Source organism: Phasianus colchicus, chromosome 1 (assembly GCF_987193195.1).
Source record: "Phasianus colchicus chromosome 1, bPhaCol1.hap1.1, whole genome shotgun sequence".
In the NCBI taxonomy this organism is placed as follows: Eukaryota; Metazoa; Chordata; class Aves; order Galliformes; family Phasianidae; genus Phasianus; species Phasianus colchicus.
The window spans coordinates 137,578,869-137,605,656 of record NC_143436.1 but is presented as its reverse complement, the minus strand read 5'-3'; the positions used below and the strand labels follow the sequence as shown (position 1 = coordinate 137,605,656).

The window sequence follows — 26,788 nt, the reverse complement described above, 5'->3', positions numbered from 1 at the left end:
AAGCATATATGTATGAGCTAGTTAAATTTGGCTCTCATTTCTCCCTATTCCTCTGCATAAGAGTAGATGTTAACGCCAATAATCAGGAAATTGAATTAAATATTTCCAACAGAGCTAAATACATCCAAGTTTTACTAGTCAACATGCCCTGATATCTTCAACTATACATCAGTAAATGGAAGACCTCGGGGAGGAAGAGACGCACACTTCAAGAGTAACAAAAGCAGACTACAATTCCTTAGTAAGGAGGAATTTTACGGATCCCACATGCGTGATCAGTAAAACTGTGAAGGAGAAGCGCAAGGCAGATTTCTGAATATCCTGAGAAAATAAGGCAAACCAAAGCTAAAGCGTAAACAGAGCCATCCATTGTGCTCACACATCAAAGGCTACAGACATACTCTTGCAGCACAAATACAGTACTCAGACAATTTTAAGTACTCTCCTCCAGCATGCATGTTAACTGTCAGGATTAGGAGCAAACTACTCTGCCACAGTCGGGCTGCTGGCTGTGCCTGCTCAAGTGTTTTTAATCACACATTCAGTGCAGTGTGTAAATACCTTTACTAGCAGGTTGCAAGGAAGATGTGCTTGTCCAAAAGGCCATTGGATTAGATTTAAAAAGGCTAAAATTAAATCCTAGAAAATAAATTGCGTGGATAGAAATGTTTAACTGAAATTTTCAAGGGGGTAAAACAAATCTTGTTCCTATCCATGTTCTGGAAGCATTCCACATTTACACATCACAGTAGGAAAATTCACATTTAATGCTATACAAGCTTATTCAACCCCTATGAATAAACTGCAGTCAACATCTCTAGCATCTCACTTAGTATATTATAGTTAAGAAACAGTTTGTCTTCATACAACTGAAACTGATATAGATATTAAAACGCACCATCTAGTGAAACAGTCCTGCAGTGGTAGGAAGCAGTGCATGAAGCCCTCTATCAGTACAACGCCAGCAAATCCCTGTCTTTGTACAAAGATACCTGAGCACATTACAGTGAACACACTGCAGCCACTGCTTCTGCAACTCAGCTTTCTGCTAGTATCAGAGCCTGTGTAACTAATGTAAACACAGGATCTCTTTTCAAGCTAAGAAAAAGACAAGTAGTATAACTTAGGCCTTTCATCAGAAATTGCACAGACCACTCATGGAAGACTTCAAGCAAACGTACCAAGTGTAGTTTCAGAATACCCATCCACACAGTCACAGGGATAATCAAGTTTAAGTTTAAGCACAAGTGCTGTTCTCATAGTTTACCAGTCAGAGCAAGGCCTGTGCACATACATTACCAGTTCAACTGAAAACAGTGCACTTTCAGCACTTAACCCTGACATTTTCAACACGTCATAAAGATTCCAAAATCCTACCAGCAATTCTCTTTTTCACTACAGAGTAACAATGAATCCTGTATAAGGCACGTCTGTATTTTTATGTGCAAATAACTACAATCTAATATTCACTCAAGTTGAAAGTCTAGAATTTGAAGATTCGTATGTGCATTAGAACTGAAAGAAACTACATATTAAGACAGAAAAAGTAATACAATGACTGGCATTAATAAGTGACTGACTAATGAGTTGCACACTTGACTAAATTACTAGCTCAATTAACACTCACCTTTTTCCAGAATTTTAAATGAGAAGTTGGAGGGCCCATCTTGTGCTGAAGGAGCCAGGTTGGATGCCTTGCTGTCTGAAGGTTTCTGAGGTGCACTGCAGCTTTTGGGTGGTTCAGCTACTCCCACTTTCTTCTGCTCTTCTTTCTGAGATGCTGAAATATCATCTGTGCTTTTTCTTGGAGGATTAAAGCTGAATCCAAAGAGGGAACCAGTGGCTGAAGTATTTCCAAATGTGAATGTCTTTGACTTTTCGTTACTGAAAATGCTCTTGACTGATTCAGATCCAAATACAAACTTTGGAGGAGAAACTACTGTTTTCGTTGGCGTTTCAGAGGTACCTCTTGATACCTCTAAAGCTTCTACAGCAGCATCAGAAGTATCATCACCATGGCTGAGGTCAGTTCTTTCCCTGGTAGTTTCTTCCAATACAGCCACAGCATTCTTACCACAAGGAGATTCTTTTGCTGTATTTGTACGAGAAACATGAGGTGTTATCAATGTGCCTTTCTCTTGGGCTTGCTTTGCTTCATCAAAAGTTTGCTTAAATGAGTCTGCAACATCCTGCAGTTTGAACCGCACTGCTAGCAGCTCTACTTTCCTTTCCCCATCTGCAAAATCGCATGCGGTCCACACCCATACTCTGTCAGATCCTTTCATTTGTTGCATATTCATATCTGGTGTTATTCTGTGATTGGCACAGAGCTTTAGTACCTGATCCCTTCTCATTACAATACGTGCCTGTTTGCTGTCATAGTTCTGCAGTATCTTGATGTCCCCAATACCTCTCTCCTTCCACTGATTTGTGTCTTTATCGTATCTATAGAGTTTAGCTCTATGACTGAAGACAACTTGCTCATTTTCCTCGCCACTAGTCACTTCCACAAGGTCAGGCAGAGGTACTACGGGTTCAAAGTACTGCCCATCTCTCTCCTCTTCTTGAGTAAGATCAGAATCTTCATCCGTGCCCACAGATGTTCCACTCTGGTTCTGCTTGGCAGGAGATTTGGATGGACTCAAGGCAGATTTAAAGCTGAAATTAAAGCCTGCTGTAGACTCTCCAAATCTAAACAGATTTTTCCTCACAGGACTACTTGCAAGAGGCGATGCATATACAGAGCTACTTAAACTGTCATCCAATGCTTCTTCACGCAACTCACAGTTACTCCACTCCACAGCAGGCCCAGTACCTTCAGCATGTGGCTCTGTAACAGAATCAGAAGTACCACCAGCACAAGCAGAGTTTACGTTTTCTTCTTCTGCTAGTTTAGTTTTGTCATCCGTCAGAAACGTTTTGAGATCTTTTAAGCCGGTCTTCATTTCTTCTGCTTTCTGTATAAGCTGAGCTGTCCTGCCTGTATCAACAAGTTTATGGGGTGTCTGCAATGGTATATCTAGTAGTAGCTTCTGACATTCTTCAAACTTCTGTTTGAACTCCTCAGCCTGCTCTGGTGTTTTGAACTTTGCTGCTAGCTGTTCCAGCTTTGCGTCGCCATCAGAGAAGTCACTGGCCATCCACATCCATGCTTTGTCTGAGCCTGATAGCTGTTTCAAGTTCATTGTTGTTGTTATCCAGTGATTTGCACACACCTTCAGTACCTGCTCACGTCGCATTAGTATTCTTACTTTGCCATTAACTTCATTTTTAAGAATCTTCAGGTTGCCCACCCCACGTTCTTTCCACTGGCTTGTTTCTGGATCAAACCTGAATAGCTTTACTCTTTGGGAGTACAGCACTTTCTCATCCTCCTCTCCTGTAAACGGTTCTACTTTTTCAGGCATCTGAACTATCGGTTCAAAATGGATATCATCACTGTCCTCAGTCTTGTACACATCGTCATCCTTCTCACCAAGATCAGCAGAGGTGCTTGCTTTGTGACCCGTCTGAGAAACCTTTGAAGAAAACAGCTGTTCACCTGCACCTGAGAAGCCTTCAAAGTTAGGATCTTTTTTGCCAAACTGAAAGCCTTCACTGGGGGTACTTTTTGCAAGATCAGCAAAAGTAAAAGTACTACTACTGTTTTGGCCAAAAGTAAACTCACTCTTGTCCTTGTCTGCTGTTTCTTCAGATTGGAGTGTAACTCCACTACTTGAAGGCAGTTCATTTTTGTCTTTTTCATCAATGTTTTTCAAGTCTGTACACTCTTTGGGTGGATCATCTTTCTTACCAGTATTTTTATTGGACTCCTGTATGCCAAATTTAAACCCACCTGGAGGCATCAAGATTGAAAAGTTAAATCCTTCCTTTGCAGGCTTTGCTTCAGCATCTCCAAGATTCTGAAATGTAAATGCTGGTGTTTTCCCTTGATCAGCATGACCAAACTTAAAGCTTTTTCCTAAGAATTCACACTTAAAACCTGTTCCCAGTTGTCCTCCAACAGGTTCAGATGATTTACTTTTCAAATCAGAAGTCAATAATGAAACATCACTGGTAGGCTTACTGGATGGATTTGGTGTTTGGCAAGCTACACAAGCTGGTGAGGAACCTTCGTTCCTTACAAAACAAGTATTACAATCCCACTGTCCTTCCTTTTTAGCAAAAAGCTCTGCAAATGTATTTTTCTGTGGTTTACTTGCGTCAGTAGCAGAACCAAAGCTGGGAGCAGGAAGCGCCTGAACAGCAGATACTGGCACATGTGGTTGACCTTGAGAGTTACGACTCTGACAGGAACGACAGTTTTCATCATTTGCTTCATTCTGGGTGAGGCATACGGAGCAGTTCCACTGACCTTTCGCTGAAAAAGCAGTCCCCAAGTCATTCTGAGTAGTCTTTGGAGCATCTAGTCGTTCAAGTTTAAAGGAAAATTGTTGAGGAGATACTTCTGAATTAGTTTTGCTTGGATTCTGGCAGGCAACACATTTTGTGGCAGTGGGTTCATTTCTTACTGAACAGATGTTACAGTCCCACTGACCTTCCTTTTTAGCAAAGGCGGATCCTAATTTGTCCTGTGTGGCACTACCACTGGCTTTGAAGCTTACAGCAGATTCACTTACTGGGATGCCATGTGTGTCCCACGCATCTGGATTTGGGCTTTGACATGAGACACAGTTCTTCGCAGTCGCTTCGTTCAGAACTAAACATACTTTACATTCCCACTGATTCTTCTTCAAGGGAGACTGCCCAAACCCACCAGAGGAATAGGTTTGTATGGCTTCCTTTCCAAATGAAAAAGTGGTAGGAGCAGTTGACGTTGATGTAAAACTGCCTTTGCTATCAGATTCACTGGTCACACTATCTTTTGAGAACCGAAATACGGAGTTCAGGATCCCTAACGTTGACCCGCAAGACTCCTTGGTATCTTGATTTGTTGCCTCTTTAGCAGTTCCAGTGCTCTGAGTTAAGGATGCATCAGCACTTGATCCTGAGGTTTTTAACATATTTTGACACTCCTCAAACTTACTTTTGAATAGTAATGCTTCCTCTGGTGTTTTAAATCGAATTGCAAGCTGTTCTGGCTTTGGCAGCTCATCTGCATAATCTAAAGCATGCCATACAAACGATCTATCTGATCCAGCATTTGGAGTTAATTTCATATCAGTATTTATGTAGTGATTTGCACAGATTTTTAGTACTTGGTCCCTTCTCATTAAGAGACGGAATTTGCCAGATACTTTGTGTTTCAGTATTTTCACATTTCCAATACCTCTTTCTTTCCATTCTTTGGATTCTGCATCAAACCGGAAAAGCTTAGCTCTGTTGCAGAAGAACTCTTCTTCATCTTCCTCACCTGTCTTTACTTCAATCTTGTCAGGGAGTGGCACCACAGGGTCAAAATGAGGCCCATCATCATCCTCATCTCCACCATGGGTGCTTCCTCCTTCTGTTTCATGACTTCTATTGGCCAAGTCAGAATTTGAAGTCATAAATAACTGCTTGCTTGGTTCTTGGAAGTTAAACATATCACTCTTTTCAAAAGCCAGGTTTTTATGCGCATTTTGTCCCATGCTTTCCGTAAAAGAGACACCTGAAGTATGTTTATTACTGAAATTGAAGACATTTCTTTGGCCATTTGCATGACTGTTAACTCCTTTTTGTTCAATGCACCTCTCATCTTGTAAAGGTTTGTCTGATGTTAAAAGCTTCAAAAGACGTTCACTGCTATTAAAAGCTCCATTAGCAGGCTGTGTGGCAGCTAAAGGAGAAGAAAAGGTAAAGTCCCCATCATTAGATTTGAAGTTAGTGTTGAACTTAAAGGTTGTTGGCTGAGGTGGCTTTGACCCTTCAGCTGCTCCCGGCTGCCCAAATTTAGCTTTTGAAAATTCTACCACTTTGGATTCTGCAGGTTTTAAAGTTGTGGGTGCAACCGAAGGTTTTGTGAAATAGCCTGGTTCAGGTAGCGGTGGATTTGTGCTCGCCTGTGGAACACCGTAGTTGTAGTAATCATCACCTCCACGAGGTGAAATGATTCCAGCAGCAGGAGCATCAAAACGCAAAGGTGTAGCATAGATGTCTTGAGGAAACACACCAGCACAAGTGTTTTGCAGAGGTGGTGTGTGGATCGGTTGTTGATAAGCATATATATGTTGCTGAGGTGCAAGTCTGTTCATGCCGTAGACAGGTGCCTAAAGAAAAAACACAATCACTTCATTGTGGAAAAGGAGAAAAATATCTTAGGGTGCTAAAGCCCATGTAACTAGTACTCTTAGTAACAAGGTGTACTTTGAAATTAGATTTCAACTCTAATCCGTTTAAACTAAAATCATATGTTCAAAACTTGAATGGTATTTGAAAACACGGACTGAAGAGAAGCTTAAGCTGAATGAACTCATTATTATTAAAAAAAACCAAAACAAAAAACAGAGTCAAAACCACCAAGTTCCCATGCTATTTTGGGGAAAAGAACATCACAGACAAAACAAAGAACATATTAGGCACGTTAAAAACATGCTTTGCTGGCTGTTTCTCCCAAACCCCACATCCCAAAGATTAGCTGATAATGGATCTTTCTGCCTGTCTCCAGCTGACCTCTAGTTTACTAAATGCTATCTAGGAAACCGCAGTTCTATCCAACTACACACAGAATCAAACCATTCATTTTCAATAAATCAGTAGAAATGGCTTGAGCGGATATATTTGTCCTCACCTTTGTTGGTGTTACATTGGCTGCAGCAGTTCTTAGAAGATACTGTGAGTTATAAGCAGGTGACTGGCTATAGTAAACAGATGGGCCAGTGGTAGCAACTGAAAAGGAACACCAAGAAAAGAATTTATATCCAATTTTTGTTACTGATTTCAATTAACATCCCCAAGGATCAGTTCTGCTCATTCATCAAAGAACATTGCAGAAAGGTTTTAAGAAGTCTTACTCGTATAGCTAAGTGTCTAATTAAAAATTCAGCATCAACTTACCTGTTAAAGGAGCTTCATGAAGATTTTGTGCTCTCTGATAACCATCTGACATAGTATCAGTTCCATAGCTTTCAGCAGGCCACCGATGAGATGATACACTTACATTGGAACTGTTAAGTTTCATTTCTTGCATTTCGTTCTATTAAAGACAGTGTTTCAATTAAGAGAATGTAAACGTATTACACAGATATTTGAAGAAAACTTAAGGAACAATCCCTACTCCTCTGTTATTCAAAAGCATGTTCAAGGTCTGAGACAAAAAAAAGTTAACCGCTGCAATAATCCACAATCTGCCTATGCTGTACACAGCTGAGACTGTTCCCTGAAGCTAGAAATAAAAAGCCCAGAACCAGAAGGACAACAGCTAAGCCGAAGAAAGCAGAACTATCTGAACAAACAGTCCTCAGAAGCATTACCTCCTCCAAAGTTGTTTACCTTTAAAGCTTCCACTTGCTGACACAGCATTTGAAGTAAGGACTTGTGATCTTCTGCCCACTGAGGGAGAGTTTTAGGAGAAAACTGGAAAAAAACAAAGCTTATTGAACTTCAATTTTTTAAACAAACGTAACATGTCCCTAAAAGAGTAACCAGCTAATATACCTTGTAGGTATTAGTTGGTGAGAAAGATAACTTCTTAGGTGATGGAATTGCATGTTTTACTTCCAGATGTGCAGCTTGTGAGATATTTCCGGAGGCAAAACTTTCTTCTTCATCATTCTCTCCAAGCTCCTGGATCACTGCATTCAGCATTTCCGTTACAGTTTCAATAGATACTGGCAGCTAAAAATTTGAAACAAGTCATGATTGGAATTCTTCTTCAGAGCAAAGACTGTGTTCTGATCTATGGCTGAACAATACACAAAGCTTTCACTACAGAAATTCTAGGTGTTTTTTTTGTTATTCTTTTTCTCCCAGGAAAACCCTACATCTGTTAAGATTAATGTAAGAGGACAATTCACACAAACATTAATCCTATTTGGAAACTACAATTTCACAAAGTTGACAGCGAGCAAAAGCTATTTGTTTACACAGAAGCTGTCATCCACAGAGAATCAAAAACATTTCATTATCTGATACCTTCACAGAATCTTACCAGTATATATCACATACTGGAGTAAAGTAAGTTATTTGTCTTGATGGAACACAATAAGCTTAACTTGTCATGAAGCAAAGTCTGTTTTAAGAAGTTTGACTTGAAAGCAAATTGTTTCATTTTGCAACAGTAAGCTAAACCACTCCATCTCTCAAAACAAGCTGTTAAGCAGGAATTACTTACTTTGTCAGCTACTGACGGATCAGAGGAGCTTTCATCAATGATCTTCATCAGATAATGCTTTCTTTTAAGAAGGTAGGTTTTGTGTTCTTCTTGTTCTTCTGGCAACATATTATCACCCTCAATCTCCTCTGCCTTTCTTTGGTAAAGCTAAGCAACAGTATATTGATTAATAAGAATCAGTCAGAATGCAAGCAAAAGAAAAGCATTTTGAGGTAGTGCAATTTACAAACTTACTATAGCAAGATTCCAGTATGAAACCACATTCTTAATAGCTTCGAATGCTAATAAAGCATCATCAGTTTTGCCTTCAACCGCATCCAACATTGCAAATGCTATATGTGCCTCTTCTTCATAGGCTGCAACCTGAAAGACCTACAGCCAAAGCAAAAGACAAGTCACATATAACATATATGTGAATACTTTGAACAGTCAGTGACTGTAAACACCTAGTAAGTAATCAGATAGGAGGAAGTTAATAATATTACTAGTTCTCCTGTGTTACAATAAAGCTGGTACTAAGGGAGTTCAATGTCTTCTGATAGTTTTAAAGATGAATAGTTCAACAGAAAGATACTACCAAATCTCAGCATTAGCAGTACAATGACAAAAAAACAAACTCCAACAACACACAAAGCCAACGGAACCAAAAAAAGAAAAAAAAACAACAACAAAAAAACCACACACTATAAAAAAACCCACAATCTACAAATCTACATGCAAAGCTTGTGACATAAAACCCCTCTTACTCTCATCTTTGAATAATCGATCTGTACCTGAATGTCCACACTATGGAAATGTCTGAAGAGAGGATCAGTAGGCTCAGGAATACTTTTGTACTTTTTGATAGTTTTCAAAACAAGCAAAGTTTTCTTCCAGTAGTAGACACTTCTTCCGATATATTCTTTCTGGTCATAGAAGGAGCTAAGGCTAGTGCCCTGTTGAAGAAGAGAAATTGAAACTATTGCAGAAAATTCAAATAAAATGTTATTCATACTTTTTCTTCTCTGATGCAGTTGTTTTCTTGAGAAGTTTCAAGAATTTCTCTCTGATGCTTGTGATGTATTTCAGGAAGCCTCACTATAGAGTCACAGAAAGTAACACACAAGTAGAAAATAACATTATTTTTACCTGTATTGTTAAGAGAGTAGTGAGGGAGAGGGAATTTGTTAGGTAAGTTAGTTGCTCTAGTCATCCTATCAAAATTAGCAGCAGGTCTCAATACTACATTCTCATCTGATTTTATTTAGTTGGTTAAGTTTGCAAAATTAGAGAAAAAACAGATGGTACTTATTCACAAATAATCTTAACTTACTGTTTTTTGCAGGCTTCTTGCCCAGTGTATAATTAAGGCAGGCTGAAGGCCGTGTTTCTCCAGGGCTCGCAGAGTACTTAATCCATGCTGTACAAGAAGCTTCAGTTTTGTTGCTGAGTCTGGCCTGAATATCAGAAGAAATATTCCTCAATGATTAGTCCCTCTTTTTCATCTGTTCACACATCATTTGTTTGACGATTGTAACAAGCAGTTTTAGTTCTAAACTGGCTCTTCTTTACAAATACAATATTAGAAATGTAAAGCCCGTTTTTAGGAAGTTCTTAAGCATCTCACCCCTACAGCAGCAAACCTTTAATGCTCAAACTACGTCTAACAAAAGGAACTAGGTTTACACAACCTATGGGAATCAATTCAGAAGCAGTCTAGAAGTTGGGCTCAAGTATTTCCAAACTGAAGAAGCCTTACGTTGTTTTTTTCTGCATAAGAGTACGAACAGCATCCCACCAGGATCTTTGCTTGTCAGTATAGTACTGTTTGCACAGCAGCAAAGGTAAGAAAGGAGGTTGATGTGTGCCGTAGTGAGTATTAAACTTCTCTTGCAATTGTAAGTTGCTAGTAAACACCATCCCGAGTAAAAAAACCTGTTTTTGTAAGAATAAACAAACAGAAAGTATTAGGTACCAAAAAACTTGCATTTAAATGCATTTAAGAACTTAGAAAGTTTACTTACTTCAAGGTCCAGCAGGCAAATGGATTCAGGAGCATCTGTTTCAAGTCTTGATGTTTCTTGTGGCAAGTGAAAAAGCTGTTTTAACAATTTGCGCAGTGGGAATAATACTGACATAGAATTCCACTGCAAGCCAAGCCACACAAGGTGCTGGAGACTACCACTGTGCAATCGAACGGCACCTATGCAAAAACAAAGGTTGTAAGATGCTAGAATCTCTGTCCTAGTTAGGAAGACTGGTATCTGAAAGCTAGGTTTCATTACAAGAGAAGTAAGGAGCTCCGAATATTTCTCCCATTGAAAGACTTCCCCAGCAACCTCCTTCCACCTGTTTGCCTCTGTCTAACAAGCTGGAACTAAGAATCTTCAAGTAAGATGTAGCATTCTTCAAGTAATTTCTGCACCTTTATATTATATAAATAACTTCAGAAAAACAATATCTATTTCATAAAAGTGCACAACCAAAGTATATTAATACTTTACCTTTTTTGTCAAAACAAAAAAATGGAGATAAGCTAAAGATTTTCCCTGTTAGAGAAGTATTATGTTATGTGCAATAAGCACAAACCATTGTGATTTTTTTTTAAATTTTGTATTTAAAAACATTATGAAAAAACTTCTTCAGAGAGACCATAGTAGCATAAACTTTTATTTTATATATTAAATACATATATATTCAAAAAGAGAAAGGCCATAAGCCTTATTGCTTTGCACCCTGATTGGTAGTTTCAGATTGAATATTCTCCATGTTTTTGACCACTTACAGCTAAGTAGAAGATTACTAGCATTCTACTCTTGTTACACTCAAATTCAAAGCCAGCCTTCATCATCAGGGTAAGCTTAAAAATGGAAAGATCTCATTAGCTCAAAACTCATCCTGAAATTATTTCGTTTTTATTAACCTTTATTGTAACCTGTATTCATAGATTGCACATGAATAAGTAAGCGCTAATAGGAAGGCACATACAAGTGTACAAACACGAAAAGCTTCAACTAGAAACGAATCAGAATGGACCAGAAGACAACAGTGTGGAAGCAGGAAGTATGTGAGAAATTCTTCAGAACCCAGCATGATGATACTGCCTTTCAGCTACAGCTGAAAGTGAAACCTTGCAAATCACTCTCTGATTAGGGCAACAATGAGAAGCTATTACAGATACTTGTTGCAAATGATGCATTTGTAGAAGAACCTCTATCATAAACTCAACAAAAATGTGACTAAGTAACAACTCTTACCAATATCGTATTTACTCAATTCTCCTTGCACTGGAGCTTGTGTACTGACATTTCCCATATCATCTGTGCCAAGGAAAGATCTCTCTCTAGAAGCTCCACTCCCGAAGAGGCTTTCAAACAATGTAAATAAGCCACTTTTGTTTGCAAAAGATTCCACAATCTCCTTCAAAAAGTCTTCCTTGCCATGGCTTAAGTTCAGCAACATATGACCTAGAAAAACATGATGTCACGTAAGAACACTCAACAATATTTGATACAGTGGGTTGTTCTTGCTACTTGAGGCTGGGAATCAAGATTTCTCCTTAAGATATTTACAAATTCCTCAGTTACACACTCCCTGTAATTAAGTCAGTGTTTTAGCATATGAGCTGAAAGCAGCCCCAAACCATTTTAAAATTCAGTTTTCCAGAATAACTGTGTATTCTTATTACAAGGGCACTGCAACTGTCTTCAAAGTAAGTAGCTGTCAGTCTCATTTATTCAGGAAGAATTCAGCCTGATGCCTGGTGTTTTCTTTGTTTTCATCTAGAGCCCACAGGATAGTGAAGACTGAAAAAGACTGCCTAAGCTTTACAAAAATAACAAACAGCAGCAAACCTGTTGCAACAAAGAAGGGAACAAAAGTGACAGGGAAAGAGCAATATTTTCTTTTACACTTGGGACTAGCAATGCTTTCAAATAGTATATTAGTAGGCAGAAACCAGCAGACTAAAGGACATTAAAAGTTAAATTCTATCTTAATGTCCTGGAGATAAAAAGTCCATTACATGTCAGGATCAAGCTGCTGTTTTGCATTTCATACATAGCCAAAGTATACAAAGTTTTATAGCATATTCCAAGACACCAAAAAGTGTTCTTTAACAAGCCATTAACTCTGAAATTAACTATTCATAAAATTAAAATGGAACTATGGAACATTTATAATTATTAATTTTTATTACCAGACTGGCTTTTTCGGTCACAGGCCAACATTTCCAGCATATCTTGCCCAGTAGGATCTCCTTTTATTAGTTTTGACTTTGGTTTAGGTATCTGCGGAAGAAAGAATTGTTACAGCTTCTTCGCAACAAAAAGGAAATCACTTAATTTAGTCTTAAAGGTTAGAAAACAAGGTTCTTTCTTTCCTGAAAGAGTCACAAGGTGAGTAATTGAACAACTGCAAATAGCTTAAGAGCACACAAGCTTGATCAAGCTCTGCTGTCTATGCAGTAAACATGAGAGCTACTCAGGTCATTCCCCTCTCTCCCACACCAATAATCCTCATATTAGTTATTTTAGCTGTTTACAGAAAAGAGAATACCCTACAGGAAATACACTCATTAGCCTTTAAGAGTCATTTTACTTCTGATAAGTGAAACTGTTGAAGAAATATTTTCTTCACATCAGTTGAAATCTTTTAAAGAATTGTGGAAGAGTAAGATTTGGTGAGGAGACAGCCTTGAAAAAAACCAGTAGTTAATTTTTGGAATACAGGTGTTCAATGTACGTACAGCAAGAGTGTTCAAGAACTGCAACAACTACAAGCACAAACTGAACAGTTACTTACATAGAAACTTTTCAAATAACACAATGCTGCGAGTTCACATGCATCTCTCCATTGTGCCTCATTGTTCTGGGCCATTTTCAGCAGGAAAGTTCCTGCATGCATGTAGAAGTGTCCCTTCATTTCAAGGAAAGTACGAGACAGCTCATCGGGTCCATTCACATATGGTTTCACAGAGTGAAGCACACGATCAAAACTAGAACGTAGACAATATTCATTTTAAACAAAGTCCCGGTAAAAGTTATCATGTGCTTCAGGTCACTGTTATTTAGCCATGAATGAAGTAACTTGATCATTCAACTGCTACTGCCATCTCTGTAGCTTAAACTTGAGTTACACAAGAGAGCAAGACAACAGCCTCAAGCTCCTAGAGCTCTGAACACTGTTTATTGAAGTGAAATCAATACAAGTCTGTACAAAAGTAATGGAAATAAAGGAACGCAAATCTCAAATTAATTTGCTACAAACATTGTTCTGTACTATTCCAGCTGTGGCACACATGACACAGCCTGAAGTCAGCTGGATTAGCTGGTCCTATCAGTTTTCCCTCAAGGAGAATGCAGGTGTCTTCCTATCTCCCATTTATACTAGATACGTAAAATTTTTTGTTATTTCAGTACGTGTTGTATTAACTTGACCAGGACAAAGCTGACCCACAAGTGTCTATGAAATGTAAACTATCTGAAGTCAAGAACAACATTCTCACACTGAAGTGAAAAAAGATAACTGGCACAGAGTATCACTGAGTCGTCTCTGAGGCTTGTAGTTCTGACAAACATACAGCTTGGGGATCAAGCCTAGTAAGATTTTTTCTTTGTGGTTAGTACAGAGGAACTCCTTTCCTATTCACAAAATAGCTACTCAGTGAAAATTATGTCTGCTAGATGTTCTGTGACTCAGAAAAAAATATTCAATTTCTTTTCTTTTTTTTTTAAAAACAGAAAAGTTAAAACCATACCTTTCAAGTGCCTCTCTGCTTTCTCGAACATCTCTAGAAGCAAGTGTCATTTTAACAAAGCTAGAATAGGCCAGCAGATGATCTTTCTTGATAGCTCTCCAATTATTTTTATCAGACTCCAAGTCTCGTACTGATTCAAGGTATTCCTAAAGAATAAAGTTCATCAGAGAATAAGGAACCACCCTCCCCCTATGAAGGCAAGACCTTCTCCAGAACACGTTGCTACATAATCCAGTTTCCCAGGTGAGACAGTAACATACCCTTCAGCAGCAAAATTCCAGAAACGATTTGCCTGAGCAATTCCCTCCCTGATGGAGCTGCTGTATCTAACTTAGTATTTCAGCTAGAAACTAAACAACTCTATAAGGTTTAAGAAAATCCCAAGTAAATCATTGGTTTTGGCAGACATCACATTTGAAGGAGTTAAGTTAGTTGAGAATTAGCTGCCATTATAATGTTACTAAGAGAATAACACCAGTTTCAAGGATATGGGAGACCATGACAGGATCAAAATACGATTAAATACCTCAAATGTCTTTATGACGCACGAACACCATTCCAAGCTTGAGTCTACAGGTATTTTCTTCTCTGCCTCCTGACAATGAAGCACAGCATCTCTTAATCTATTATTTGAACGGTAGAGAGCCACCAGTCTGATGTTAAGGTAGATATCGTCTGGTCTCGCATAGAGTTCAGTTTGAATCATATCAAAGAGCTGATTCCATCCATCTTCACCTTTATGTTCCAGTAACTGCTCCTATTAAATACGAAGGCAACATGTTAAGATTTCATTCTCCCTGAGAGCCTTTTCAGCAGCTACATTACATTTCACTACTCTGAAAAGCTGTTGGGTGCTACAGAGAGTTTTACAAGAATTTTAGAAGTAAGAAAAAAATCCAAAACTTTAGAGTTTGCACCATGTAGATGCTAAGTTAGACGCTAAGTTAAGATTGTCAAATCATTTAGTTCAAAGATGGCACAGCTTAATACAGAACAGCTTGTCTAAAAAAAAAATATAATAACCACAAAAAAAGCCCCACCAAACACCACACAAAAAGTCCCACAGCACAAGCTTCTTAAGACTTCAATTTCATTGCTGTTGTGCTACAGAAAACTAACGCCTGCACAGAAATGAGATCGTATGACTGAAAGCATTTACACAGTATTTGGGAATAACAGCATCTCCTATGTTCTACAGTTTTTAATTCAAATTAAAAAAACCTAGAAAGCAGTGTAGTCACATAATAGAGGCAATACTTAATCTAATCTTGACTTCTTGGATACTATTACTAACATGGTTTTCCCATCAGTTAAAGAAACTGAAGTTTTTTCTAGGCACAGAACAGAAATTAGAAGTTGGAATTTACCTTCAGTCTGTAAGCAGCAGGATTCCCAGGGAAGAGCCTGGCAGCTTTCTCAACCCAGTAATTGGCTCTTCCATCAGTGATGTCATTATTGCATAGTAACTCTGCAATCTTCAGTACAAGATCTTTCTGCATTGGATTCAGTTCCACAGAACGCTAGTTTTCCCCATGCACAAAAACAAGAAAAGAGGTTACTGGTAACTTGATCTTGCAGTCCATATAGAACAAGAAAGAAAATATGTCCCTCACTAAACAGACCCAGCAAGTCAAATTAGAACTATCAATAAATACTTTCTCACTACTTTCAGAAAAGCCTCCTTTTTGAAAGGCCACCATTAGTTTGTAACACCCAGACAACTGCTGGAATTCAGAACACCACAAGAGAAATAATGCCAAAACCAGCTCCTCTGCCTCTACCACCAGCTACTGCTCTACTCAGAGAGCTGGACTAGGAGTATCTCTAGTCTAACCTAACATGGAGGCTTCTGAAAATCAGAATTAAGTCACAAAGACCAACAGTACTCCACTGTGCTGGCAACAAGACTTTCGTGCATATCCTCTCCCTCCCCAAAGCCCGAATAACGAAACATTGACTGTGAATTTCACATTTATACACTTGCCTAATCAGAATTGTATTTGTCCTGCTCCCTCTACCTCTGAGGAAACAAACAAAAAGCTCACCGCTAACAAAAAACAAACTGTGCAACTGAGAAACACTCTCAGTCCAGTCTTTCAGTAGCAGATGGATTACTGCTACACCATACTACACATATACTACTTACTACACCATACTATACACATACTACTTACTACACCATAATCCCCACTGCAGAATTCTACAGGGATCACAGATTCTTCATCCAGCGGGAAGAATATCAAAGCAGGCAGCACAAAGATCAAGTCTATTTACGAAGGAATAAAGCAGGACATCAAGGAGATGAGTGAAGTGCTTACCTTGTAACACCCAAAAGCTTTTTCTATGTTATCCTGAGCTTCATAAATCTGTCCCAGAAACCTGTGAGCTTTGGGATCTCTCTCTTGGACACTGAGATAAGTAGAAATATATCTACAGAGTAAATAGAAAAGGAAAAAAAAAAAAACCAGAAGGATCAGTATTCCTCAGTAATACAAGTCCCCCCACAACCTGCAGCTAACGTGGAAATATAATCTGTCATACAGGATATCTAGCCATATTTAGTTCTAGGTGCTTGACCTAGACCTTCAAGTAAGGAACAACATTATTTCTACATGTAGAATCTGTACATATTTGCTTGCAAGTATTGTATTAAATAAAGCAGTAGTTCACAGAAACTGTATAAAGGACATAATACGATGGAATAAAAGACATTCCAACCAGATGAGTTCTTACAGCACACTATGACTACCCATCTTTTAGGCTGCTGTTTTAGGCAGATTTAAATGGCATTAAATTCTCTCATTTACTGCTACCTTAAAACAGCATGACAATAGTCTTGATTTCTCCGCTCTACTTCACTTAGCTTTTCTGTCACGTGTTAAAGAACAGAACAACAAACGCAAAATTTATTACCTTTTAGCAAGTTCATATTCTTTTATCTCAAAATACAGCTTAGCAAAAAGGAATCCTTTCAACGATCTCTGAAGGAAAGAAAACACAACAGGTACATTTTAGATATACAGTACTTCTGAAGTAATTGAATAGGGAGACCCTTCTTAGAAATATTATGCATCCTTGAAAAAAGTGTTTTTTCATAGTTATCAGCTCCAGTTCACTCCCTGTATTCAGGGCTTTGTTTTTGAAAGATACAGGATTAAGAAAATAATGTTTTTTTCCCAATAACTGGCAAAGGCTACTTCCAAAGTAAAACTAGGGTTATGGCAAAGCAAGCAAGTCTTTACACTTGTTACATTTCATAAACACTTCTGACTAAAGAGAGAAGAAGAATGGGGTCAGCAACATATAAGCTTTTTTTCTTGCAATGTATCTACGTTGCAGAAGAAAACAAATGCCAGAAATTAAGCGTCCAGCTCCTCCTTTTCATGCTTCTGTCACCTTCATCTCTTGCCTGCCCCACCCTGTTTTCCTTTTTTTTTTTTTTTTTTTTTTTTTTTTTTAAATCTTCACTTTTATTTCCTTGTCCTACCCTTCAGTCAATACCTGTGGAGAAGTATGTTTCACCTTTCACTCACAGAGTGCTCAAGTTCAAGTTAACTTGGACTGATAACACCAGCACTAAATTACTGCACTGAAGAAACATTTTTTTTTTTTTTTAATCTGTGTGAATGAGCTCGAGAACTAGGAAGTCACGAGCAAAAAACTTCATGGTAGACATGAACTAGGAGACAAATCTAAAACCTGGGCTCCACATATCACTTCCAAAGTAGCCTCTGTTTGAGAATCAGGAATAGTTACACCTATGACTCCAAACGCAAAACAAGTTTCTCCAATTTAATAGACTTTAATTTAGTCCCCTATCCCCTTCCTACCCCCAAGTTACTCTTGAAAAAATTTCACAAGTGAATTAAAAGGAACACCAGTCTCCACTTTTCAGTCCATATGTTGAAGTAAAACACGGATACACCGACACGCACCAGAGTGGAATCACACTTGACATCTCCTTGCAAACAGGGTTGGAAAGAAACTACAAAATAAATGCTTACAGCCTCATACAACCCTCCTCTCCAAAATCAACACAGCAGGAAAACCAGTAACCACTTCCATCATTGACTGTGCTACACAGCCAGTTACAAGCATCATTGAAAAGATGAAACCAAACCCGCAGCAGTTGGTCTTCAGCATTACAAGAAGAGAGGTAATATTTTTTCATTGAGTCCCACAGGAATACCAACACTGTTGAAGACTATCTCTGAATTTGGCAGCAATACATTCAACACTGTGCAGCCTAGACAGCATCAAAAATCAATTCAACAAAGTGACGGGAAAACTCCACTGCTGTTGAAGAAGGTCAAAATAAGGATGCACACAGGTCTTACACTCGCATCAAGGCCCTGCTGCATCACGGTGTGCATTCACATTATACAACACACTGCTGAATATTCCATGTCTGCAATAAAACCAATTCAGAGCAGCGGAGTAGGACCTTTCCGGATGAAACTGCTCCTATGAACCGCATCAGTCAGCTCACCGTGACCTGCACGCCATTTTCCAGATATCAGGGAATCATCTCGTTGCCCAGTTACTAACGCACAGCAGCAAAGCTACTTCCCCCCCACCACTCCCTCTCTTATTACTGACGTTTCACAACGTCGTCACACAGACGAGAATAACAGCAACACAACACACCAAAGAAATCCAAAAGCTTAACAACACGCATTCCCTATTTTGGTTCCTCCAGAGAGGGAAGGCTGGAAACTCAGGAACTCTGGTGAGACCTCATTGTGGCCTTCCAGTACTTGAAGGAAGCATATAAACAGGTGGGAGAACGGCTGTTTACGAGGGTGGATAGTGATAAGACAAGGGGGAATAATCTTAAAATGAGACAGGGGAGGTTTAGGTTAGATATTAGGAGGAAGTTTTTCCACACAGAATGTGATGACACACTGGAACAGGTTGCCCAAGGAGGTTGCGGATGCCCCATCCCTGGAGGCATTCAAGGCCAGGCTGGATGTGGCTCTGGGCAGCCTGGTCTGGTGGTTGGTGGCCCTGCACACATAGCAGGGGGGTTGAAACTAGATATCACTGTGGTCCTTCTCAACCCAGTCCATTCCATGATTCTATTCTCACGGAACAGGAGGGATCCGTACTTCGCCACGCCGCTGGGCTCCTTCAGAACTTACCGAGGGCTCACTAATTTTAAGAAGCGCGCAGCCGTAGCAAACCACGTTTCCAAGGAAGTATCTCCGCGCCCTCCCTCCCAGCAGCCTCCCTCGGCTTCGACTCCCCACCCACACGACTCCACGAGCCCCTCAGCGAGCTCTGACTCACCAGCGCTCCCGGCAGCGGGAACGCCACGACCCCCCCGCCCCGTAGGCGAGGGATAAGGCCGCAAAGCGCCGCCCGGCCGGACAGCCTCGCGCCTTTCCCGCGCACCAGGCCCGCCGGCCATCCCGGGCGCCGGCAAAGCCCGCGGCCGCCCCTCAGGCCCGGAACCCGCGGGAGGACGGGGCGGGCGGGGAGCGAACCGCACCGCGGCCCCTGGGAGGCCGCGGGAGCGCCGCTGGCGGCGCCGGCCGGGCCCGAAGCACTCACCTCTCTAGGAGAGGAGGCGGCGGCCTGCACGGAGGCGACGTATCTCTCCACCTCGGGCTTCGTGCGCCGGATCATGGCGCCGAGTCCGGCCGTCCGGCCGGTACTCGTCGTCAGTGACCGCGCCGAGTCTCGCCAGGAGAAAGAGGAAGCGGCGGAAGGCCGGCACTCGCACGTTACGCAAGTTCCCGCTCCGCACACGGCGGAACGCCCTCCGCTGCCGATCGCGGCGACGCGGGACGTCACAGCCCCGGGGTGGGGCGGCGCGGCGCACGCGCCGAACGTGCGCATGCGCGGTGCGCGCGGCTGGTGCGCGGCTGGTTGTCGTGGCGGCGGGAATTTGAGCGGCGGAACGTTACGCCGCTCAGCGCGGGATTCCGCGGTGCTGCCGCGCCGTCCTCAGCCTGTCCGCCCTTGAGCGGTCTTAGGAAACTCAGCGCTGCGTGAGGCCGTGCTGAGGCGTTTTTCTCATCTGTGTCACCGCGACTTGTCCGCGTCATCCGCCAGCCGTCAGGCTTTATTGCTTGAACTCGTAGACGACGAGTTTCGAGCTGTGTGTTCCAGGCACCGCGAGTACAGAAATAATTGGTTACTCTCAGAAGCGGCGTATAAGATGGCGAGATGCGCAAACCCAAAAGACGGGGCTTAAAAAGCTATGTTCTGAGTTTTGTGATTCTAAGCACTAGCGCTGCCCGGTGCTTTAATTCCTTCCAGGGAATTCTGGCTGCTGCTTACTGGAGGGGCTGATCTCTTCTGCCGGTTCTAAGCAAAGTGGGGACACCAAGCTCCAAGTTACGCGAAGTCTCATTCATTAGGAATGAATCACAAATGCACCCCGCCCACCATCGCTAAGCCCCGAGGCTGCTGCTGTACCCAGGAAACACTGACTACCTTGGTAGGAACTGAGCACAGGGCTTGCAGCTGCCAGAGGCAGAAAATCTTTAGGCACAGATCCTTCCCCCTGCAGGTACCTCCACTGGGCTTTCTAAAGTGCTCCGTTAGAGTGCCAGTATTACGGGATAATTCTAGTACATAGATTTTCATTAAAACGGATGTGTTACGAAATCTGTGTGTTGTTCTGCCTTAATCTAACTGGGGGTATTCATGAATCTGGTCACCTCTTCCCTCCTCTTACGGGCGGGAGTGACAGTGCCACATCAATGCAGTTGTTGAACAGTCCAGGAAGAGTGACTGCATCTCCTCCCTGGGCAGCCTGTGCCACCGCTTCACCACTCTTTCTGAGGATGAATTTTTAATAATATCCAACCTGAACCTCCCGTGGTGCAATTTGAGGCCATTCCCTCTCATCCTATCTCTGGGAGAAGAGGCCAACCCTCACTTCGCCCAACTTCCTTTCGGTTCATTGAGGAGAGCGATAAGGTCTCCCCTGAGCCTCCTCTTATCCAGACTGAACAACCCCAGTTCCCTCAGCTGCTCCCCATAAAACCTGTGCTCCAAACCCCTCACAGCTTTGTTGTCTTTCTCTGGACACACTCCAGGGTCTCAATGTCCTTCTTGTAATAAAATCAGCCTCAAAGCATGTACATCTATTTGAAATACTTACAGTACTGACAGGCCAGGAAGTGAGCTTCAACGCCATACCTGTAATTGTCCAGGCTGCCTAATTGCTAGCTCACTCCCTGGCTCTGTTTTGCACTTCTTTTAATTAATGCTCTTGATGACAATATTCATGGTTATTACTTCAATGATAGTTTACTCCGAAGATGGCTGCTGAGTGAGCAGTGTGAATTTGAGCAACATTCCACTGGGGAAACAAGAAGAATACAGAAAAAAAACTTCACCATGAAGGTCATTAAACACTGGAACTATTGCCCACAGAGGCCTGTGAAATCACCTCTTCCTTGGAGATGCTCAAAACTTGGCTAGGTAAGACTTCTAGTATTGATGAAGCTTTGAAAGTCACACTTGCCTGGAACAGATGTTTGGACTACCTGACCTGACAGTCCTTTCCTTCTGAAATCTTTATGGGATGCAACAGGCTTTGAAGCCCCAAGACACCCTCGGTGCTATTTGTGGGGTCTGAAACACACACCTGTGTTAATGCCACAGAAACCACTGCCTTGCTGCTACTGCACTATTGCATGGTGTTCACCATCAAGAGCTTGAAAAAACAGCAGAAAACACTGTGTTAGGGCTCCAGGACTGCCACAGAGCCCAGGGGAAACTGATGGCTACACAGCATGAGTGAGGTGAGGATGTAACCTTGTGAGGCTTCCTCCTCTTCTGGGAGGAAGATGTGCTTTTGAACTTATTTTCTTTCAGAAAACCTGGTGACAGTGCCAATCAGAAAATATCCAGAAGAATCAAGCTGTTGGTTATGAAACAAATGATAATTTCTTTTTTAAAGCTAAAAACTAAAGTGTGTATTTTGGACAGGCATATGTCTCCTCTAAGTCAGGACAGTAAAAGAGTTTTACATGCACAGTCACAGGTAGAAGCATAGCAAAGGAAGGCTGCCTAGATGCTTTTCCACCCATCTCAAGTACTGACATAAGAGAGGTGATACAGGTTGTAATAACATTAGCCTTTATTAATGACACTGGAAAGATGTTTTAAAGCATTTGGTTTTCCATAAACAGGAAAGGACATTTTTCTTGCTATGATGTAATTATATAAAAATTGTGTTTCTAATATGAAAAAAAAAGGTTTGCATACTTGATAACAGTACCATGAAGAATTCCTAAGTAATGGTATTTTTGACAGAAAAGGGAAAAGCAAACTTTCATGGACAGAAGTCAATAGTATAAAGCAATCACAAGCATACTACAGTGAATTCTGACGATTTGTGAGCACAGTTCTTGAAGATGGCTGAAGAAACAGATCCTAGTAGGATCAAACCTCACATATTTACACTCACAGTGTAAAAGTAATATTGCCAGTTAACTCAAATACGCATTTTCATTGCTGTTCCAGAAGTCAGGGAAGCCTAGAAGCTAAACTTCAACCTCAGGCGTTCACACCTGAAACAAAATTCCTCTTACATCCTGCATAATTAAGGCAAATTTTGTTATCTCTTGAAAATACCTCGTACATAGTTTCTGCACAAAAATAAGAAATAAAAATAAAACTATATATATATATTTCATGGAACACTGTTACATATGGTCCAGCAGAATAAGGCACAAAAAGTAAATAAAATGCAAAAGCTTATATAAAAGTTAATGTGTTATTCTGAATGGAATACAGCAAAATTCAAGTAGGTCTGAGTATACTCGTTTCTTGCAGTGGGAATTAGACTTCATATAGATATTTCATGCTAAGTCTGATGTACAAAGATTCAGCGTGTAAGTACAAACTATTGGAAGTAGGTCATTTGTATAGTGACTGTATTTAGAAATATGGTACTTTTCAAACCACTTTAAACAAGGCTCCTCAATGGGACTATATGACCTGAAATCTAAGCATTATTTTTTCCGGGAAATGAGGTATGTTTGGTTTCTTGCCCAGGCCACGGGAAATTCTGTATGCATGCTTAATTTGCACACTGATATTTTCATTAATATAAATGACACTACATACCCATAATGTTGGGCATGTTTGTACAGTGTGTTTTTGCAGGTACTTACAAGCATATTTTCTCAATCTCAAATTCCTCAGAGATTACTGCGCGCAATGGCCCACTTGTATCGGTGCATTATCAGGGTCAGAAACCTTTCAGGTGAGTCGACAGAAGCGTGGTCTGTTTTTCAACAGATCCGTATTTGTACATGTACTCATAGAATGGAGAATTTCAAGATAAAAGGCATGCATTGTAATCTCGTCTGATTACAGCCTCACAGTCCCTCCCAAGTAACAGATATAACATTTTCATAAGGAAAGGGGAGAGCAGAAGAAGTCTTCACTTCCTTCCCACAGTTTCAGCTAATTTCTTCAGTCTTTTCTTCAGCTCTAGAGGAAACTTCTCATAGCACTTTTTGCAGACAGGCTTCATATCAAACTCAACAAATTTATTTCTAAAATGACAAAGCAAGAAAACAAAGTTTTAGTGGAAGGGATCCTGGAGAAAATAAAGGTCCTATTAAATGCGCACAGACAAAAAACTGCAACTGCACTTTATACATATGTATGAAATTACTTTCAGAAGCTTATATACATTGCGGACCGTGACTGAAATACTCTGAGTGAGTTATGCCCCTATTTATAACTGTGTCTCTTAAAAAATCTTTCAAACTCAGCTGTATTGCTAAGCAAACCAAGCTTAAGATAATAACAATATTTCAAGTTGCAGTTTTGTGAAAAATATTTGGCTGTGACAGCCATGAACGCATGCAAAAAACTTTATGTAAAAGCATCTGTAGCACTGACCAAAGAAGAAAGGAGCACAGGTGGTGGTGAGAAGAAAAAAAGTTTACAAACAGATGGGCTTTTTCTTTTTCTGCTTCTCTTTCTCCTTCGCTTCACGTTCCCGTTTGGCAAGGCGTCGCTTAAATTCATCTGGCATTTTCTCATAGCAGTGTTTGCAGACAGGTTTTAGATCAATTTCAACAAACTTATCCCTTCAGAGTTAAAGGCAGAAAAAATAAAGGACGAAAAAGGAGAAGAGTTAAGAAGACTGATCTGAAGGAAGAACGGAACAGGCAGCTGAAAGAGATGTAAATTAGTAAATGGAGCAAGAAGAAGGTAAAGGCATATTTTCTCAGTGTTGTTCATATGGCTTTTATAGTGTAACAGTTAAACCTATAGCAACATCTAATATTTTAAAGATAACCATTGATATTTTTTAAAGGCATCACACCTATCGATTGACTTACTTGAGCGTTAACTTAGTGTTGCAAGTTGAACAAGCAAAACAGTTCACACACCATGCCTTATTCAGAGCAGACACAACTAGAGCAAGGAAAAAAAAAAGAGTAAATCATTAGCATTACCAAAAAAATTAACAGTTAAGCTCAAATATTTGTGAGATGTGAAAAACAATCATTTGAATCTTGTAGCAAGCATTAAGGTCTGCAACAATAATGAGGCAAGACTAGGAAGGTACACCTGGTTGTTGCACAGTGGGACTGTGAAGCAACAATAAAGCTGTCTCGCAGAGGGCATGCAACTCTGCTTTGGTTGTCTTCTTTTTGTTCTGTACCTCAATTTTCAGTTACTCCCCTCTTTCAGTATACCTTCCCACCTTTCCCTGCCAAAAGTTGCTTCTGTTTCCAGCCTCAGATCAAGGATTCTAACTAAGGTTTTAAGGTTCCACGTGGAGCTCTTGGAACTGGTCCAGAGGAGGGCCACTAAGATGATCAGAGGGCTGAAGCACCTCTCCCATGAAGAAAGGTTGAGGGAACTGGGCTTGTTCAGCTAGAGAAGAGAAGGCTCTGGGAGCCTGAAAACCAGAACTTTGTAAAGCCAAACTTCTTTTCCCACATATGGGGCAAGCACATCCACATATGCTTACATTTCTTCCTCTGCTTGCCAAAATAATACTAGTCAAAGGAAAGTCTGCTTACAAGAGATCTCTGTAACGCAGTCTCTTAAAAAACTGCTGCCACAAGTATTTGTTTCACCAGATAGAGAGGAAAAACAAAATTGGATACTCATCATTTGTGATAGCAGCGTCAAATTTGTGTGTAGAAATGAAAGAAGAAATTTAGAATAATTGAGGATGCACAATGAAAGTAATTACTACTTTATAATCTGTTCAGTTCAGTGACTGAAATGTACAATATCGAGAGTCAGATTTTATGGCATGACATTCACAACCGACAGAGATGTGATAATCAGACAAGGCTGCATTTACTCATTCACTCCAAGACCCAGTTCTCTTCATTCAGGATCTCAGTGCAGAGGACAGTGCTTCTGGATTGTTGTTTTGCAGGTAGAGTCCAGTCCCAAAGTGGAATGTAGGTCTCACCCTATATTTACATGACTGCGAACTACTTTATGGCTCCTTTTATATACCAGAGGCTTCCTCCCACTTTGAGAATGGCTTTAGCTTAGGTGAGGCTAAGATTTATTGTGTGTTACAGTGTTTACTTCAGGCAGGTAGGTGTAGCTAGGAACAAAATAATGTGGCATGACTGCACTTGGAATGATTTGCCTTATGGCATTTTATCACTGATGATAGTCCAAAACAGCCTACAAAGCAATCTCTCCTCCTCAAAATTAAGACGCTTCCAGTTATGCCTTCACAGGACAGATCTTTTCAGGTACAATTCCTTCCCCGTTTTGTGAAATTATCATCAGCCTCTATTTTCAAAAGACAGGTGCCTGTGACTGATAGGTGAATATCTCCAGGAACCAAACTGAAACAATGGAAGCTAGGCACTTAAAAAAAAAAATCCCTCACAAAGCCTACTGAAATTGTTCAGTATCTAAATATTTTTCCAAATCTGTCATGATCCCTAAATTCATTTGAGGAGATGCCTATGTGGTCATTCTCACGGTTGTACGTGTCCCTTTTGAAAGCTGGTGGGGGCAGGAAGCCTCCTCTGCATCTCAGCATCCTTGGGCTTTGGTTATTACTAAAAGGTTTCCAGCTGACCACAGTTCTCTTTAGCTCCTGTTTGACCTTCCATCATCACAAAACATCTGCTGTAAAGTCTTCTTCCCCTTTGGCCTTTGACCAATCACATCTATTTTAGTTTCTGATAGAGAGAATGCTTCTTTGTGGTTTAATGGGAGCAGTGAAGGATTCAACAAAGGACCTTCCTTCCACTTTTAGAAAGAACTTTCATCAGAACATAACATTAAGAAAACAGCTAGAGAACTGCTTACCATCTCCTTCAATCACACGATTGCAATGGAAACATACATCACCAAACAGCTGAAGAGGAAGGAGAAGCAATGAATTTTTAATGTAATGATTTTATTGACAGTAATTTCTCAACTGCATTTCATCGCTTTCCTGTTTATTTCAGTTTAAATAAAGGAGAATGATGGCAAGTCTGATTTGGGTTTCCAATTCAATCTTGCATCATCTTATCATAAAAAGTCTTTATAATATTAAAGATGAAAACATTTCCTTACATCTGCTTGACCCTCTACAAATATGGTTTTGTTTTGCTGTTTCCCTAATTCTGAACATTGGAACATTTGAAATTTAGCAATGAAGAGTCACATACACATTTTAAGTAACCATCCAGCTGAACATTTGTACATCCATTCAACACACAGTTCTTGCTCTATCATGTACTATTGCTAATAATGTCATGGCATTTATTGTCTGCAGGGATGCCAGCAGTATTTCAATCACCTGCCCTTAATCGCTGACAGACTTAGGATCTATCTGTAATTAG

The 26,788-nt window shown here is 40.4% G+C and overlaps 2 protein-coding genes across 9 annotated transcripts in view; both read right to left on the bottom strand.

Moving 5' to 3' along the window:
* The window catches only part of LOC116236505 (E3 SUMO-protein ligase RanBP2), a 30,321-nt gene extending 10,540 nt beyond the window's left edge, over positions 1-19,781 (bottom strand). For both annotated transcript variants that reach the window (XM_031605159.2, XM_031605160.2), the window contains exons 1-20: positions 19,542-19,781; positions 16,902-16,969; positions 16,307-16,418; positions 15,356-15,508; positions 14,515-14,745; positions 13,989-14,134; positions 13,034-13,226; positions 12,429-12,519; positions 11,488-11,697; positions 10,255-10,433; positions 9,990-10,165; positions 9,564-9,687; positions 9,025-9,186; positions 8,486-8,623; positions 8,252-8,398; positions 7,576-7,755; positions 7,411-7,494; positions 6,976-7,114; positions 6,710-6,807; positions 1,628-6,188 (exon numbers count right to left, since the gene is read on the bottom strand). In XM_031605159.2, coding sequence (XP_031461019.2) covers positions 1,628-6,188; positions 6,710-6,807; positions 6,976-7,114; positions 7,411-7,494; positions 7,576-7,755; positions 8,252-8,398; positions 8,486-8,623; positions 9,025-9,186; positions 9,564-9,687; positions 9,990-10,165; positions 10,255-10,433; positions 11,488-11,697; positions 12,429-12,519; positions 13,034-13,226; positions 13,989-14,134; positions 14,515-14,745; positions 15,356-15,508; positions 16,307-16,418; positions 16,902-16,969; positions 19,542-19,616 — 7,267 coding nt within the window. In that variant the 5' untranslated portion in view covers positions 19,617-19,781. The remainder of the gene's footprint in view (positions 1-1,627; positions 6,189-6,709; positions 6,808-6,975; positions 7,115-7,410; positions 7,495-7,575; positions 7,756-8,251; positions 8,399-8,485; positions 8,624-9,024; positions 9,187-9,563; positions 9,688-9,989; positions 10,166-10,254; positions 10,434-11,487; positions 11,698-12,428; positions 12,520-13,033; positions 13,227-13,988; positions 14,135-14,514; positions 14,746-15,355; positions 15,509-16,306; positions 16,419-16,901; positions 16,970-19,541) is intronic.
* A 2,283-nt stretch (positions 19,782-22,064) lies between these two features.
* The window catches only part of LIMS1 (LIM zinc finger domain containing 1), a 66,846-nt gene continuing 62,122 nt past the window's right edge, over positions 22,065-26,788 (bottom strand). For 6 of the 7 annotated variants that reach the window (XM_031605162.2, XM_090128183.1, XM_031605164.2 and 3 more), the window contains exons 8-10: positions 26,268-26,316; positions 24,311-24,386; positions 22,065-23,512 (exon numbers count right to left, since the gene is read on the bottom strand). In XM_031605162.2, the coding sequence (XP_031461022.1) occupies positions 23,398-23,512; positions 24,311-24,386; positions 26,268-26,316 (240 nt within the window). In that variant the 3' untranslated portion in view covers positions 22,065-23,397. Of the gene's footprint in view, positions 23,513-23,864; positions 24,056-24,310; positions 24,387-26,267; positions 26,317-26,788 lie in introns of all 7 variants that reach the window. The other variant, XM_031605166.2, reaches the window with a different exon arrangement.